Source organism: Haemaphysalis longicornis, unplaced genomic scaffold (genome assembly GCF_048455015.1).
Source record: "Haemaphysalis longicornis isolate Haplotype H1 unplaced genomic scaffold, Haemaphysalis longicornis Haplotype H1 scaffold_6, whole genome shotgun sequence".
NCBI classification, from domain to species: Eukaryota; Metazoa; Arthropoda; class Arachnida; order Ixodida; family Ixodidae; genus Haemaphysalis; species Haemaphysalis longicornis.
Genome location: NW_027526407.1, coordinates 151,554,288 through 151,572,725, shown reverse-complemented (window position 1 = coordinate 151,572,725; position 18,438 = coordinate 151,554,288). Strand labels below are relative to the sequence as shown.

At 47.0% G+C, this 18,438-nt stretch overlaps 1 protein-coding gene across 1 annotated transcript in view; it reads left to right on the top strand.

The window, feature by feature from the left end:
* The window catches only part of LOC144143303 (DNA (cytosine-5)-methyltransferase 3B-like), a 206,145-nt gene that overhangs the window by 48,394 nt on the left and 139,313 nt on the right, over positions 1–18,438 (top strand). The window contains exon 7 of the mRNA XM_077675075.1: positions 16,723–16,787. Within this exon, the coding sequence (XP_077531201.1) occupies positions 16,723–16,787 (65 nt within the window). The remainder of the gene's footprint in view (positions 1–16,722; positions 16,788–18,438) is intronic.

The window sequence follows — 18,438 nt, the reverse complement described above, 5'->3', positions numbered from 1 at the left end:
TTATGAGCAGTGGGAGAGAGAACTGGCCAGCTCCAGCAGCGACACTCAGCTTCGGCTGGTGGAACGTGTGGAGAAGGCAGCAAGCTCCAACGGGATCCTGAAATGAGGAATCTGACCCCGTGCTCCCCCCTTTTTTTTCGCATAATAAAATTTACTCTCTCTCTCTCGCAAATGCACTAATAGGAGAAAAATAAAGATGTTGGAAGGAAGCAAACGATGGCTTTTAAAGGTGGTTGGCTCTTCTGCAAGGCCCGTTAAAACCGCCTTCCAAACGTGCCCACCGAGCGAAGCGGCTCCTCTCTAGTTCCAGTGCTCAATGCGCTTCACTGATCTTTTCTCTTGTCTCGGGTACTGGGTCAGCTGGGTTTCCATTTCGTCATTTTATCTATTGTGTACTTAACAGTGGTGTTAACGTAGGGACGATGCTTTAGAGCATGAGTCATGTTACGGGGAGTTGCACAGTTCCAAAGACGGATTTCATTCAGAACAAATGTGGTGTTCTCGAAATTACTATGGTTCATTCTTGAGTGTGATATCCAGTCGCTGCATCTGTACTCTGAGTTTATGAATTTACCTTTTGAACACGTCATGATGTTATAAAACACCGATTTATTACACCATGTTTTTGACAGCAAGCTTGCAAGCCATGACAATTGAAAGGCCAAACGCAAGTTCCAACCCTTGCGGCATTGCCTTGACGTGTTCGGGCAGCACTAAATAGTAGGACTGCTTACTATTACATGCCGGTAATAATTTATCCCTACTGAACTTTATTGCCAAAAGCCAGGTGGTTGAACATAGCAACATTATGCAATTTATGGTCTCGGTGAATGTGTGCCCCGGGCATTGAAATGGGAGAGCTGATGGGTGCAACGACCATCGCCTCAATTCGCGTAACTTTGGCCGTGGCCCTACACTTGTTTGTACAATACCGACTAGGATTACAAAAGTAATGTGGTGAGCCTTCAGATGGTAACTGGCACCTCACAATGGTGGCATTTTTCAATTTGGTATTTTTAAGGGCACTTCACTTTAACCATGTGCACTAACTTAATGCAACTAAGATGTTTTAAGGAAGGTAGTGCAGTGCATGCTTTGCGAACAATTCTCAAAAAAGTAATTCCGAACTGCATAAGTTTGACCTTAGAGATTTACGACCCAAAGGAAAAGGGTAGGTTTAGAAAAGTTTTCTTAACTTTTGATCATATGCATGCTATTACAAGGTAATCAAAAAATGTTCACAGTACTTTAAACCTTTTCATGTGGAAATTATAAATTGTGAAAAAAAGCAATTGATTTATAGCGATAGCACTTTTTCCAATTGTTTTTCGGTGTAGTGTGTGTATTTGAAATTGATTGAAAAGTGTTTTTGTCCCCCAAACTTGCTGCAATTTTTTTTTAGCTCCTAAGACGCATTAAATGCTAGTAAATGCTCCAACTCAAGGTTATACATAATTTTCATGGACGTCACATCCGGAACGTGCGGCTTCTGGTGGCGCCCTATTGGGGTACATAGTTCGCCTCGTGCGCCCAGGTTCACCAACGTGCGACGGCCTGCAGCTTGCAGTTTCCTCGCTACGCTGGTGCGCTTCATGAGTCGTTGTCATGGGGATATGTGCAGTTTCCGGGTGTCGAAGCAGAAGCAAGTCATCTGCAAATCCGACGAATATGAAGCGAGGATCGGGAATGTTTCTTTTGCCATAGCTAATACCGAATCAGTGCTAGTGCACGAATGGACATCGACTGTCCGAAAAGCGCCAGCGTGTTGGGCTCGCACGCATAAATCGCAAAGGCTTGAAGGACCTGGAGCACATTCGTGTCTGCGGTTGTCACTTCATCACAGGTGAGTGATTTTTGAGCTAAGAACAAGGTTAAGCAGTCATAGTGAAAGGCCCGAGTTCGCAGGCGGTCTCGCGCCGCTCGCTGCCACCGCGTTGGGCGGTCTGCGGCTTGATCTACACATTAGTACCGTCGCAGATAACACTAGTCAAGCTTTAAGCAGAAGGTCTTGCTTACAATTCATTATAATTCTCTTTGTCGTGCGTTCTCCCGTTTTCGGAGTAAAATATCAGCGCGGCTTGCGCGGCTTTTTGATTTGACTCTAGAATGTAGCCCTTTTGAGTGCGGCGAGTTTAAGAAACGTCCCTTGGTTTGCAGGAAAACCTTCAGGATTAATTGGCGACCAAGACCCGAACTGGGCGCCCACGCAACATCTCGGCTACAAACGCGGGGAACCGCCAGCAACCGAGTCGTCTGCTCGCTTTCGACGCAGCAAGCAGCGTGGACGAGCAACTTCGCGCAGCGACGCAGTGAGATTGACACCCAGCCAGTCGGCTGGCAGTGGCCCAGCACAGCCAAACTGCAGTGTTCAAAGCGGTCCGCTCCTCAGCAATTTAGACATTGAGTCACCTGCAGCTTCTAGCATCTCTCTGGATCGTTTCAAAGATTTGTGTGACCATTTTAGATTATAATTGCCGATTTTTACGAGTGCAGTTTTTGCTTCCCCATAATCCTTTTTGTGCCCCATATTTATGCACAGAAATTGCATTCTAATTTACCGCAGATGCTGTCGTTCAGACCGACATGACGATGCATGACCTGGAGGTGGGCGAAGTTAACAGCTAGAGGCTCGTTTCCATGCTGGAAACATCAGCAGACAAACAAGAAAAGCTGGAAACAATACTGCGAGCGCTCAACGTTGGCAACCAGCGACTTTCATCCAACATCAAATCTTTGGAGAAACAAAAGCAGCAGCATCAAGTAACAAGATTCGCTGCGCAACGATGATGTGAAAATGTTGTTTTACACGGGCATTGCAAATTTTTCTCTACTGATGGCAATTTTGCAGCTGATAGAGGTCTCAGTAAAGAACACGCCACAGAACGGTTTGGCCAAATTCAAGGAATACCTTGTCTTCTTGTTGAAGCTGAAATGAAACTTTCCTCTTCAGGATCTTGCTTTGAGTTTTGGCATCTCCATCTCTACTGTAAGCAGGATCCTGGAGAAGTGGTTGCATGCTTCATTTTGGAGGCCGCAGTCACAGCTTGTGTGGCCATTAAGGCGTGACATTCAGAGAATGATGCAGCAGGCGTTTGTTGACTCTTTCGGTACTAAGGTGGCGGTCGTGATCAACTACTTTGAGATAAAAATCGAGTGGCCATCATCTCTGCTGCCAATATCTGAGACATGGACGCAGTATAAGGGCGGTAACACTACCAAATTTCAAAGAGGTATCTCACTCCAGGGTGTAATAACGTTTATATCGGAAGGATGGGGTGGAAGACCAGCGACCAACATATCACCGAGCGTTGCGGCATTCTCGACAACTTTACCCACAGGGGTGTAGTCTTGGCTGATAGGGGTTTTAATAACGTGGACAGCATAGGCTTGTACTGTGCCACACTGCACATTCCAGCGTTTACGAAAGGAAAAGCGCAGCTGTCAGCACTTGATGTTGCCCGCACTCGGGAACTAACCAATGTCCGCATAGACGTTGAAAAGGTGATTGGGCTAGAGTGGAAGAAGTTCACCATTATGAAGTCTGTGCAACCCATTGACTTTTGTATTTGCTGGGCAGGAAATATGTATACCACACTTGATAAGATGGTTGTGGTATGCTGTGCCCTGACTAACGTGTGCCTAGGCCCATCCAGCATTACGGCAATGCCTGCTCCCGAGATGGCAAAAATGTGCAACTCCACCGATGAAGCTACACCTCCCACAGACCTAGCTTGTTCCAGTGATTTATTTTTAACTTCACTTTTTAACTGACCTTTGTATATTCCTTTGTCATTGTATATTGTCTAGGGTTGTGGTCGTTTTTATTTGTGTTTGCAGATTTCTTCACTAGTGTGTTTTACTGTGCTGTACAATGATGACCTGTGTTTGCATATTCTTTCATTTTTAATTGTATATTGTTCGTGACCATGCTCGTGTTGGTTTTTTCTATTTCCCTTTCCTTGCATAGTTCACTGTTGCATATGCTATAAAAATGTGCTGTCATGCTCATTCGTTTTAAAATTACCTTCCCTTTTTGCTTTATCTTTTTATTGTACTTTGTATGTGCTGTACTGTAAAAAATGCACTATGTTGTGCTTGGGAACTGTCACCAGCTGAATGGACTTCTTTTATGAACCTTACATATTGCCATGAAGGGCAATTTACAGGGCCCTTTGCTCAACAAAATTGGTCTTTCATTTTTGTGTGCAGCATCTTGCATTAGCTGGCTTTCTGTCCTTACGCCACTGTGCATAAACTGTAAAGTACGCGCAGTGTTCCGTTTGATCCTATTTTATTAATAGTAACACAGATCGGCACAAACACTGGTGCTCGAGGCCAGGCATCGCGGCTACAGTCACAAATAAATATCTAGGAAGCAGTACAGCAATTGGGTAGATTGTCAGTTTATTGTTGGCTCCTCTCCTGTGCCACACAATCTCGACAAAGCCATACCTTTAGCTTGGGTGCTCGCTTTATCCCTAGGCATGTGTAGTGGAACCACCTGTAGCTGCATGGATTCCCATCACAAGCGACCATTTGCCCTGATTCTGGACCCTGGCAGTAGCAGAATGAGTCTTTGTTCCTGCTACTTGTAGGCTTTACGGTATCTTTTGTGGTAAAGCACTCCGTGAATAGTTCAGGCAGAATCACATGAGTGAAGAATTTTACCGCTGATGCTAGCATGTTCTGGAAAAAGGTATCGCCCTTCAACACTCTTTTGATGTGAAGTTCCGTAGGCGTCCAGACGACGAAGTCACAGTACGCAACACCACACACTCCCATCTGGGTTTGGACTTCGTAGTAGTATGCATGTGCTCGTTTTAAGCGCAGGCTCCAATTGACGAGCTCAAGACAAAAGTGAATTTTTGCTTGCTTCGTGCATTCCTTTCGAAGCAGGAGCATGGGGGCACTTGACCTCGTGTGTGCCTTTTCCGCAGCATGAAACACTCGACAGAAGCATCTGGACTTGCTACAACATACGGATGCTCGCTGCAGAGCCATAGGCCAGACTTCGAGTGTGCGAAACTGGCATGCTGCTTTCGCATTTCTGCAACGTAGCTGCTTATCGCGTCAGCCTCGTGATCGATTCCCCATGTTGTTGCAGGCGTGGAAAACGTGTGCTGGTCTGGGTGACAAATTTTCTTGAGCAAGGTCACAAAAGGTTTGTCGGTGCTCGTGCAGCACACGTTCTTCATAACAGAGGCAGTAATTCGCCCGGCCGGTATGTGTACCACATGGCAGATTTTGATTGGTGTCGGGGGCTACTTTCGACGTGCTCCACCATTTCTCGGCTGATGATTTCTTCGACGAACTTTTCGGCACGACTAATAAGGCTTACTAAATCTTCGGAACATGCTTCTGGGCAAGCCAAGTTGCGAAACAGCTGTGGTTCTTTATTGCGTGGTGCCTCACACAATGCGCTGTATTGTGGGTGAACCATCAAAATTTCCGGCTTCACACCTGAAGCTGCAAGTCTCGAATAGAACATGTTCAGTTGGTCTTCTGTTGGTGCAGGCGTAACTGGCAGTGCGGCCTGTGGCAGGCTTTCACACATATCCTGTCCATTGGTCTCTGGCTATGAGGTCCATCCTTTTCTTTTTCGAGGATGTAAAGTCAATTCCTCTCAGGTGCTTGTATTGGGCACAAGAGGTGAAGGCTGGCAGCCACATGTTAGTGCGTTCCGTGCTTGTCCTGGCATCAGATTCAACCTGCTGTCTCGACAGCAAAAAGCATTGCCCCTATGTGCGAGCAAGCTTCACCCTGTCCTGCCGTGCATGTACAGTTGGCTGTGATGACGGTTCTATCAGCGCTAGCTAGAATCCATGCTTTTAGTGGTGGATCTCGAAGCCGCTGTGAATGGTTCACCTCAAAGACAAACGAATGCAAAATTTTCAGCATTTTTACATTTCGCATTTAAAGAGCCTGGCAAGAGTCAAGTAACCTTCGCCAAATCCCCCCCTCCTCCCCAGCTACCCATGTCTGGCCGCACCAGAAGTTGCGGTGCGAGCAGTCTCGATGTTAATCCAACCGGCAAAACCGCTTCCGTCCACTCACTAGCCAGAGTCACTGTTGTTGATTAATCAATATTAATAATTACAGATTAGGAGACGTTACTCTAGCGATTATTACGTGAGGACGAGAGTCCAAATTCAGCACGAAGAAGACAGTTGTTTACTTCATCAGCAAATCGACTGTAGGCTGATGACACATGCTGCCACATTAGTAAGATTTCTTGAAGGTACTTTCCCACTAGAAAGATGAACAAGAACAGTCGCGCTGATGCGGCACCAGTCTAACCAAACAAAAAACCACAGGCTTACGTGCCGGTGCCGCTAATTCCACTGTTAAGCACGCCTCTAGCGGGCAGAGTTGCTTGAAGCAATATCTAACAGCGCGAAAAAACGGGACTAAAGACTAGACACGCAGACCAAGAGGTTCTCATGCAAGAACAAAAACAACCACGCATTTGCCGTTTTCTTACCTCACGTAACTCGGCGACACGTTTCGATGGTAGATGTGTCGCTGCCAAGCCCTTACCAAATCCACTCGTAAAAAACTTGTGCGCATCCAGGGGCTATACGTTCGCATCTCCTCTCAAGTGACGTAGTTTGTGGCCAGCACCAATTAGTTGTAGATGTCTGGGTAAGTTGTAGACGGTAACAGCTCCGCGTCCGCGATGGCATCTTTTCCGATGCGTAGCGTGTACGGGTCAACACCTTCACACATCGCGATCTTTGCTGTGTACCGCGCACGTGCCGGGCCCACCAGGTCCTCCAAGTAGGATTGGGAAAATCCAGCCATCGCGACTAGCGCATGCAGCCTGAACGTAAAAGCAGTAACAGCAGCAGTAGGCTAGGCAGAGACTGCCGGTTGCAATGCCGCATTCAGTCGTATGTTATCCAACATGCCGAAAACCGCACAAAATGGCGGACGTGACGTCACATGAAAGCTATGTATTCTAAAATCAATATTGTGTGGCTTGAGAAACTGGTCCCAAATCTGCTTTGGTTGCCTCATCCTTGCCACTACTTTGTTTGGACAAAGTAGTCTTTTTCTTGAGGTAAACCTCATATTTCTTTTCATGGCCCATTAACGATACCATTACTTCGAACATTGCAATAAAAAAACCTCCGGAGAAATTAAAAAAAATTCACATTTATGATCATTGCATTGCTGCAAGAATAAAGCATAAACAAAAGAAGAATCACCCACAGAAAAAAGTAGGTTCAAACGTAGTTTGTGTTACTTTACCAATCTCACCTTGTGGCTACTTTGCAGTTAAACTCCCACACTTTTACAAAGTGGTTTGTTGCTAGTGTGTGCATAAGAACAACCAAATCGGGTCAAATTCATCAAAAACATCCAGCTGGTTCTCCCTCTATGCATGTTTTTCACCTTGGTTCTTTCAACAAGCGTGTTTAAATGTACAAGCGAGGTCCAGCCTATTCTGTTGACAAACTCTGCGCGTGAGTGGCATTTCGTTCCAAGGCTGTGAATCACAGATGCAAGTGAGCACTGCTTTGCTGATGCCTGGACAGGGTGGAGCTGTCACTTTTTTGTGTTGCACACATACGCCAACAGAGAGTGTCCGCTTTGCTTTTCAGAATGGTACAACGAGCTTCAGGCGGTTCCAAACTCTTGGAACTATTCTCGCTTCCTTCACTTGGGGTTATTACTTTGGCAATGATGGCTGCCTTATCTTGTAGTGATCAAAATTCGTGTGTGCGCTTGCGGAGACATCTTATTTAGTGCAAACGTGCCAATCGTCAGAAACAATGAAAACTTACTAGCGTGCTATGCCGCCGGAGCCGGCATACATAGCCTAAGCCAAAACTGTGCCGTGAGTCATCGTGTGTCACCCCGTCGTGCTGTCACTGCGAAGTGGTCTCCACGGCCACGGCCGCCTGCTCAATAGTATTTTATAAGGAGCATAGAATCCGCCATGCAAATGCGCAGTGACAAAATTGTATTTACTTTGAGTCTAAAAAATGGATTTGAGCACTTTATGGACTCAGTTACCCTCAAATGGGTAGATCACCAGACGTGCTCACCAGACGTGCAGAGAAGTTTTGTAAGAAGGCATCGCTTTCCAAAAACATTTCCTTGCTGCGAGATATGAAATCTATGGGCTTTTATGGGCGTTCAGCAGGAATAAGAGAATATCTTGTTCCCACAAAAAATTTTAATCCTGCGATTTGCTTATCAGAAAGTTTGGCTGTAATTCGATCACTTATCTGATTTTATCGAATCCCAATTCTATATAGATGCAAAACATCCCAGCATAAATTAATAAACCTTGATACCTGACTGGGTCCAAGAAAGTGTCCTAGTAGATATGCAACTATCTGGTATTGCTGTCGGGTACATGGGATGACGTTTGCTTCCACACCTGGCAGCACTCCAAACCTGTGGATACTGAGTGAACATGAAGTTTAAATGCTGCAAAACTATGTTTTTACTAACCCACTTGCTGACAAGGTATATTTTTACCTTAATCCCCGCTGCGTCTTCATGTCTTGATGTATTAGGTCGTACCCTTTTTATGTGACAGTCTTACTTCTGCACTGCAGTAGAGACAGCGTGCACACTACCATTAAGCAAATGACCCGCAGAGCAGTCGAGGCGCTGTCTCAAGGGCCATGGTTGGAGCAGCTGCCGCATTGAACTTCCACGCACCTGCGCTGCACTGCGCCAAACTCCGCCTTTTGCGGCGAACACGGTTGTGAGTGCCGTCCTGAATTGCAGCGCTCAAATTGAGCCGCGAGACATACATGACCGCCGTGATACCCCTTGAGTGAAAACGTGGCTCAAACGTCGAGTTCTCAGTTTCATCAAAGCAGTAATGGTTTCGGTTTCATTGAGCCCATGAGCGGGTATGGAAGTTGGCTGTGGCATAGCCGTAAGGCCGCTGGCCTTACGCGTGTTTTCCGTCTTCCGTCTCGATTTCTTTGTGCCGCATTTGCAAGGTTTTGTTGGCTGGTGCAGGCCAGTCCGCCACAATGAATAGAAACTGACCAAAAAGAATTAAAATGTTCTCATTCCTCACGACCAACCAATGGGAAACAGAACATTTTTCACATGAACGGTTCTCGTGTACTGAAAGTAAACTTCAATTTAGCTATTTTTGACGGTCTTATGTTAGCGGCCTGAAAATTTGTATAGCTGCATGTATTGAACAAACAGGGTCTTGAATGGGTCGCCCTCGCTTGTATTATTCGTTATTGTTGTGCGGCAATTAGTCTTTTTAACCTGCGAACTTTGGGGTTAGCTTTGCTTATGTGGAGGATGTTCCAACATTCTAACACGCTATAGGTATGTAGCGCGCTCTACAGGCATAGTCTACGGTGTATGTTTGTCGACTCTTGCGACCCCGTGATGGACACTAAGCTGTGGTCAGCTTTGTATGCACTGAAACTGCTGCTTGGAAGACAAGATGGGAGCAAACGCCGAATTTACTTTTTACTGCGGTTTACTGGACACGATGCAAAGCCTGATCTCTTTCGACTCTGCGCGGGAGGTGTGACCTTTGAACGGTGATTTGGCTGTGTGGTCGCTGAAGCCGCACCTAGATAACTCCGTATGTTGTAAACCGGCAGATATAGTGCCCAAACTGTGTTCCTTTATCAGAGAAGGTTCTAAGGCTTGTTAAAATGATTGCGTGTTATAAGCTAATTGGCAGGGGGCTGGCACAGAGCTTTGAAGGCAGGTTAGAGTGACACCTAACTGCTGTAAATGGTGTTACATCTGCTCCAAACAGCTTTCTAGCTGCTCCAAACCTGCTTCAAAAAGCCTTTCTGGCGGCTCCTTTCTTGCTACAAAAATTACTTTTGCCTGCTCCCATGGCTGCTCTCATATCTATGTACTACATATCTACAGAAAATCTCCGTGAAGGGGGTTTTCTGTAGCGGGGCCACGGAACAAGAATAATATTGGAGGGGAAACTAGGCTTCCTAGTGTAGCCAGATAGGTTAAGCTAGCGGCATCTGCCGCGGGTCAAGAAACTGCGCGGCAACCGCTATTGGCATTTTACTGCGCAGCCACAGAATGAATTGCGGCTCCTATCAGTTCGTCCATCAGGTGCCTCTACCCTCTCCTTCGCCGGAGCAACTACAAAGCTTTGCATTCTGCCTTTGACATTGTGACATAATCTGGTCGCTCTCCCACGCTTGCCGGAATGGGCCGTTTAGCCTCCTATATATTCTTGCTCTGTGAGCGGGGCTTGCTTCCCACAAGCATGCTCACCCACCAACCACGAACACACAATGCCACACGCAGGTGACCAACCACTAGGCTTTGTTTCCCTTGGGATATATGCATAGTCAGACAGCGCAGTGCCACCCTCTAGAATAACATTTTACATCACTGGCCGCCGTGGTGCATTCTGTTGATACAAGCACACACTACGTTTTATTGGCATTTGGCAGTCCAAACGTGACTGTTCGGGTGGAGGGTATGATGTTTCGATGGCCTTTCAGACATGTTTGTATGGGGAGCTTTGCTGAAGGTCGAACTTGGAAATGCTTGTGTGGTGGAAAATTTCACAGACACTTCCGGTAGGAATGTCCTTGCCAGGTTCCGGGTGTTTGATAAGGTAGGGGTGACTTCACCTTAAGGATAAATAAAAAGGTACAAGGGTACCCAAAAGTCTTCTGCCAGGACTTCATATTACCTTTGTTGTGGGTGGTGCTTGCTTTCAAGATAGCTAAGTGCCCTCGAGTGTCTTTTGATGCTTGGGCATATTTTGCTGCATAGTTGAAAGCAAACAGCGTAATGTCTCGTGTCTGCATAGAAATATGTAACTTTAATCAGTACAAAATTTTAAGAGCAGATCATGCTGAGAAAAAAATAAAACAAAGATATTACAAAAACGAAGAGGTAACTGATTTGTCAAATGATACCGTCACTGTCAAGTAATTTCGGTGATAGGAAACAAAGCAACTGAACATTACCGGAAGTTAAAAGGTGACACAAAAATGAACTAGCGAAATCAAAGGTATATATGAAGTGCCTCCAGGTGATGAACCGCTAAAAATATGCTTGAAAAAAAGGACAGAACTTATGCGCATTCGCTCCTTGTGCAACATACAAAGCTTCAACGTGTGGTCGCTGCTTACCTGTCAGCCACCCCTTTTCGGTGTGTCATGCCGCCAGTGTTTGCCTTTGCCACGTTGATTCTGCTCTGCCCTCCCTGCCATTGTCATGTGAGCAGTGTTTCACGCAGTAGCTCCCAGCTTTGGGAGAGCCTCTTCCCCCGACGTGCCTTTCCCACTGACTGGCGTCAGTAGGAGGGACAGTGTAGCTACATCAACTATAAATCTGATCCCATCCCCCTCCTCCATTAACTCCCGTCCAACCTGGTTTTCTCACAGATGCTCTTGTGTTTACGCTCGAGGAGTTTTTGGCATATTCAGGACCGCGGGATTTTCCTTTCGACTAGCCATATTGTCACTAGCCTCGTAACAATATCAAGAAGCTCCGCTTTAAAAACTGAAGATCAGGTCACAAAATCGGACAGGTCTGTCTACTGCTTTGCCCTCAAGCAATTCAACATCTTAAAATAAAATAAATATTAATTAAGACAAAAAGAAAAAGATGCTATCTTTGATGATATGTTTCTTGAGTGGAATCAAGGGAATATAAGGTTAAATAAGAAAACAGGTTAAATATAACGTTCAAAGGTAGTGATGTCCAAATCCTTATTTTCAATTTTGGTGCTGCTGTATTTACTTAGCGTGAGAGGAAAGGAGGAATGAATGCTTATCTTGAGCAAAAAGGGCAATAGTTAGACGTTCACTGGATGTGGCGTGTGTTACGGAAGAACAACGCGAGGGAGACCTGTGCCATGGCTGCCCTTAGGGGGGACGATAAATTTACTGACATGGGAAATCTACATGATGATGCTGATGATTACTGACGCATACCCATCGGGAGATTCAAAACACTCCCGCGCACGCAACGTTCACGGCTGCTTTTAAGGGGTACAAGCAGCGTCCTTCAATGATCTGGCACAGGCGTTGCAGCGCTAACTGCTCCCTTCCTGCGTTCTGTAACACGTTCCTTATGAACGATGCTTGCACGAAGAGCCCCGTTGAATGGCACCTTGAACTTGTCGTTCCGTTACGAGCTGATGCGCCGCTCCTGGTTCGTTTCGAACTCGCCTAGGCTGATTTGCGGTCCAGCCTTGAACTCCAATTGCTTACCCGTCGGTTGGAGCCACGCGGGTCACTTTTCTACCTGAGCCTCGCGACAGCGCTGCTTTTCTTGGCAACCCGTGGGCTGCGCTCAGGCGTCTTGCGACAAGAGCGAGACGGTGTGAAAGACTGCCTGCTGTATTTTAATAAAAGTCCCCAGAGGACGTCACTGTGATCTTACGTTTTAAATGCAGAGCATTTCAGTAACTCACGATGTCACCCGCGTTGGCGTCCATAGTCCGCACGCTCACTGCGCATGCGCGTCGAGTCGAGGCAATAGCGAACACTCTCTCGCGAGGGGCATTGGATTGGATCCGAACACTCTCTCGCGAGGGGCATTGGATTGGATTCGATTGGATTGGCTTGGATTGGATTGGCTTGGATTGGATTGGATTGGCTTGGATTGGATTGTATTTGGATTGGATTGGATTAAAGTGGATTGCGTTGGATTGTGTTGCGTCATAGCCGCAGCACGTTGCGTCATAGCCGCGGCACACGCGCTGGGGCCGGCGCATGTGCAGTACTCTCTCTTCCGCGCTTTCCTCTCCTTCGGGCGCGCTGCGCATATAACCGGTGTGCCGTTCTCCGGCGAAGCAACATCCGCGCTTGGCTCGAACACCTAGAGTCCAGGCCGCTTTACAAGTACGCCAACGTCGTCGACTGGGACCGGCTTACGCAGTCCCCTCAACGTATATAAGCGGCGGAGCGCGCGTTCGGAGTTCAGTCAAGGGCGTCATTGCTTGGCTTTCGCTTGACGTGACGCTTTGCTTGACTCGAGTAGATGCGACGCATTTACTCGAGTTCCCTCCGTGGGAAGATGCGGGCGGCTTTTTTACCGTTTCAAGGGCTAGTCATATCTCCCTCCCGCCCGGGAGAATATCGCTGTGAGAATGAATAAGCCCACAATCTTACAAGGTTGGCTTCCGGATCATAAGGTCAGTCCTGAAAGAACTGTCGGAAGATGCTGTCCTTGTTTGAATCCAGCGGTGCATGCGCCATCGTGCCGCTTTGAGCACAGCCTGGCGTTGCCAAAGCTAAGTGGACGTCAACAAATTTCTGTACTTAGCTTTTTGAAGGGTTTGATATTCCATATACTTGCAGCCATTTCCCGAATGGTGTTGTCGCGCAACTGTCAGCTCGTGTGAAGACAGTCGAGCTGTCTCCTTAGAAACGTCTTGTAACTTCTTTAGATCTTTCTCGGTAGTTTCTTCTTTTGACTAGCTCGTTTTCGTGCTCGTTCTCGGCTTATTGTGCGGTTCTTGTGGTTCTCGACCAGTCCTCTGGGTACTCTTCCAGTTCAGAGAAGTAAGCACGAGTATTGCAGATTTTTTATCTCCAGGAATACGGAAGCACTCATATCTGTGTTCGGGTGAAACCTTGCGGTGTACTAATGTTGGTGTCAGTCAGCCTTTACGAAGGTCAGGTAACGATTCACTCTTTATGAAGTCGGGAACAAAGATGTACTGGAACTCAAAATCACACTATGGTGGCTCTATCCCTTTGTTCACCTCCTTAAATTTAAGTGTTTTGTCGTCTACTTGTACGGGACCCACTAAGTCGTCCTTGTCTGCGGCACGCGTGGCTTCGTATTCTTGACGCTTAGTTTTCTCTGGGACACTCGAAGAAAACCCGGTGCTGGCTCCTACCTGCTTGTCTTTCCGCTTAGAATCATCTTCGGTATTTTGTAAGACTGAATCCTGCGCTGTAACGATGCCTCGTTCCTGCACGGAGACTTGGAAAATATTTCCAGACAAATTAGTCTTGATTGTATTAGCTTGTTTTGTTTGGGGGTATAAGCTCTTCTCCGCGTCCCCCTTTGCGTTGTATAGAACGGGTTCTTGCGCCGCCGTCTTAGAGCAGTAGGTCTCAAGAGGGTCTTATGGCCTAACGCTAGCCTGAGACAAGGTAGCGGACGTCATAGTGGGGTAAAATGGTCGCACATGCCTTTGTTTTCTTCGATCCTCGTCAGAGACGTGAACGTAAAGACATCTGTTTGCTGCGCCGGCAAGCTGAGCTCCACAGGGTTTACAGTGCTGACGTTTCCGACATCGGGAAGGTTCGGGTGACTGTCGGCTGTGGTCTCCACATAGTCCTCTATCGGCGTGGACTCCCGTGGCTTACCGTGAGAAGCAGAAACTTGTAGCCTAGGCAAGACAACTGCCGAGGTTGATGTGCGTGAGCCACATTGCGGACGGTGATCTGGATGGGCAAAAGTGACGTCGGTCTTATGTCTGTGGCCGGCAGCCTTCGTAGAATTCAAGGTAGAGCGCAGCTGGTTGAGCGCATGGCCAATGCTTCGAAGTAACCACGTTCCACTTCCTCAGGGTCAAGAACGATGATTTTCTGCTCCCCCTTATAAGGTGCGATGTCCTTGCTCTCCAGTTGGTCAATGGCCTCTTGCAGGTAGTACAGAGAGGCTGAGGTGGCATCCAGAATATTCGTCGCTGCCTTCAGAAGTGTCGCAGTAGCGCCGCGAAGGATGCGTTGGCGCCGGCCCAGCTTATCCATCGCACGCATTCGGAAGGTTCGTCGGTAGGTGGTGAGGGCCAGCCATGCTGACCTCCGGCTGAGGGCGGGGCTGAGCAGCGTAAAAAAAAAACAGTCAAACTCGCGGGGTTCGGCGAACCTCAAGCCGGAGGGGACGTCGGTTGTCTCCCATCTTCCAAGGTCTCAAGGCACCAAAATTGTACGGAAGAATGACGCGAGGCAGACCTGGGCCATGGCTGCCCTTAGAGGGGACGATCACTTTACTGCCACGGCAAATCTTCATGAGGATGCTGATGATTACTGACGCATACACATCGGGAGATTCAACAGAATAGGTCCTCAGTTCGGAATGCCCTGGCCACATAGAGCCAGCTGCGCCCAGGTGATCAGCTGTAGCTGATCCTCTAGGTTAGGGCTCGCCAGGTGGCCCTACCGCTGCTCTTGGGAAGGGGTGGGGAGGTGAGGCAAATGTGGGGGGGGGGAGGGCACTCTTATACGATATATGCACGGAGCCAAGAAATGGGCACCTTTTGCATCTTGCAGAGAAAACCGAGGAACAAGTCCCATCAACTTGAGTTCTGGGGAGAAAGGTGTTTTTGGATTTTGCTGAAGCACTGTTTATTGATTATTCTGTTCATGTTTAGGATAAGGGGTGGGCTACAAAACAACCTAAGCTGCTGTCATAAACTGAATTATTTGAAGAGGAACTTTTTGGAGAACATTGGTGTTTTACGCCCGCGTACATCATGTTTACGGCATCAAAAGCTTTCATGCCTACTCATTTTTTTATCTCTAAACTGTAATCGAACCTGACAAGATCACACCAGTTCCAATCATATAATCCAGTGTATCCCACTATCTCTGATCAGGGTGCATTTTCGGTGAAAACATATTGCAAAAATTACGCCTATATCCCTTGCTCCTACTCTTGTAACTGCACTGACACACTGTGTAGGGAAAATCATCGATACTTCCTATAGAAATAATGATCCTGACCCCCCCGCTATGCTTCTGTTTTTCATTCATCGTGTTTGCGTCAATAGCACTCAGTGAGCTTTCTTCTGAAGTGTAGCTGTGGTGGCTGGCAGTAGTGGTATGAAATAAAGGCTTATTTGATAGCTCTTGCCAGCGTGAAGCATCTGAATTTCCCTTTCGCTATGAAGCTAGCACTCAAATTCGCGTAGAGCGCGGTTAGAAGTCGGATGTCCCCTCCTCGCACGAGATTTCCAAGAGCACCCCCAGCATGATGAGCAGAGAGTTTGGGTTGACCTCCTCGAAATAGGGTCTGGGCAGATGTTACGGAAAAACTACCAAAAATTGCTTTATATACACCGCTTTGCACGCTTCTGATAACATAAAAAATCTTGATGGCTGCAGCGAAGTCACCGATGGCGGTGCCGAAGTGCTGAGCAAGGTAAAATTTTCGGATGTCGTTGCTGAATCAACGTCCGGCGAGTTTGCGTGTGTAGATGGTGGTATTGCGACCATGGTAGATTTTGTGGGACTACATTGCCGACATTGTAGTGATTGCAAGCGAAAGCCGGTATAACGACAAAAGCACTAATGATCCGTAGCTCACAGCTTCCTAGGACGATTAGTTCACTTGCACTAGTCCAGGTCTTCGCAAATGGGAACGTTCAGCTGCTATGACTCTTTAGAGGGTGTAGAGAAGTCAAACAGCGATATCCTTCAAGCACAAGAATATATATCAAGAATATTTCATGTGTAAGTAAGGTGCTTCAATAAATAAAGTGTTTTCATATATCGCATCTGATTTCATGACGTTCAATTCTTTAGCCTGCTTATATGGAATTATCCCGTATGTTGAACTGACGAGTGTTTTTTGCGAGTCCGATGTAACTGGGTTTGACCATTTGCATGCAAAGATTTTTGAAATTTATTGCTTCAAATTATGTACTATGTTTTAACGTGCAAGAATTTAGGACTGCAAAATAAATTCCTTGGCAGTAGCTGTTGTTCCTTCAAGCCCACATTGGGTGGTTTTTTGTGCCATGAACCAGGGAAGGTGCTCTTTCTTTTGCAGGCTTATTGTGCGGTGTGTGGAGGCGGCCGTGACCTTTTCGTGTGTGACAATTCCAGCTGCGGCCGGTGAGCTTCATATACCAATGCCTGAACATTTTCTGTTCGTGTCCGTACGCACGAGTAGGTGTACCATGTTGCTGAGTTCTTCTTTGCACCCTGGTTCAGTCGCACGTGCATAAAAACAGTGTATATAAAGGGTGAGAAGAGAGCATGATGCGACTTACCAGAAAATTGTAATTATCTACGGTACTAGTGTTAAAATAATTAAGTGTGAATGATTGCGTAGATATAGTGAGCATAAATTGACCAGTTACGTTGCTTTACGTTGGTGGGAGGCTGTTTTGGGTATGGCCTAAGAAATATTGCAATGATGCCTGGCATATAACACTTGCATGTTAAAAGGGGCACTAAGGAGTTTAAAGGTGCTGGTGTGTGATATGGGAGAGCTATAACCTGTCTGGGTGCTTGTTTCCTGCTGCCACTATTGCACTACCCCGTTTGATTTTCCAAGTGACTGTAAGCCAAGGAGTGGGCCTTGCAGCCATCATTGCCGAGTACCTAATTATATCTTTGTGGTTTGCGAACTCATAAACTCCACCAGAGACAGTGGTGGCCGATTCTAGACAGTACTGGCCATTTGGATTTTGCATGTTTCCTCAGACCGGCTAAGATGGAAGACTGTTTGCTGTCCCATGTTGTCTCACTGGAACACTGCAGCTTTTGTCTGTGATTTGCAGTGGAACAAACACAATCTCTGGAATTTATTATTCCAATTGTAGAATGAATTTAGAATTGTGGGTGCTAGGTGCCTCAGAGGACAGCTGTACTATTGAACAGTGTCACCATAACCGTGTGTCCACCAAGAAAAATGGACCGTCATATCTACTGATCACACGTATGAAAGACGGCCCTCTGATGCACAGCTTCCACTGGCAATAGCAGGGAGAATGAGTGCAAGGTTTGAATTCAAAAACAAAACAAACGGCATGTATAGATTGCTAGGAAAGGTACAGTTTATATTGCCGCGAACCATACATTGGGTTTGTTTATTTGTGTTTTGCTTTTACCGCCCGGCTGCGCCGGTCTGTGTTATCTCTGCGCCAAGGGAAGCGCGTGTTCCATTCTTTCTTTCTGTGCCGCATGTGTTATCTGTTGTGATAGGGAGAGCATTCCGATCTAACGTGAACAGCCCAGAATAATCTTCTTGGATCTACTATGTTCTCGATGCGAATCGACGTTTCGAGAACCACGCGCGCCAAAAGATAAAAAGCCTGCAGTGCGGACGCCGGGGCATTCGATTCGACAACACTCGCCTGTGCAAGTCACTTTGTTGACCGCTGCTTCGCCGCCTCTGTATTCTTTTGAGTTGTTAGGGGAGCACAAGTTCGCTCCAATAAACGTGTTTCTCATTCAACACCACTGCATCGTCCTTGTCTTCGTGACATCTGGTGGAGGTGCTGGGTACGCACCCTTCATGCCCACTACAACCTCGAAAAGCCGCCAAGCCAGTCCAACAAGAGCCAGCCCCCGCCTGCAAGATTTACCGCCCGAGTTCGGTCTTCTGCCAGAAGGGCCCAAGAGAAGGAACGCTGCAACCAACACCATGGTGCAAGAAACAACGTCGCCAATCATCCTGCAGCAGCCCCGAGAACCGCCATCGTTCCGGGGAGCCCCCGCTGAAGACCCCGAAGAATGGTTGGAGAAGTTGGAGCGCGTC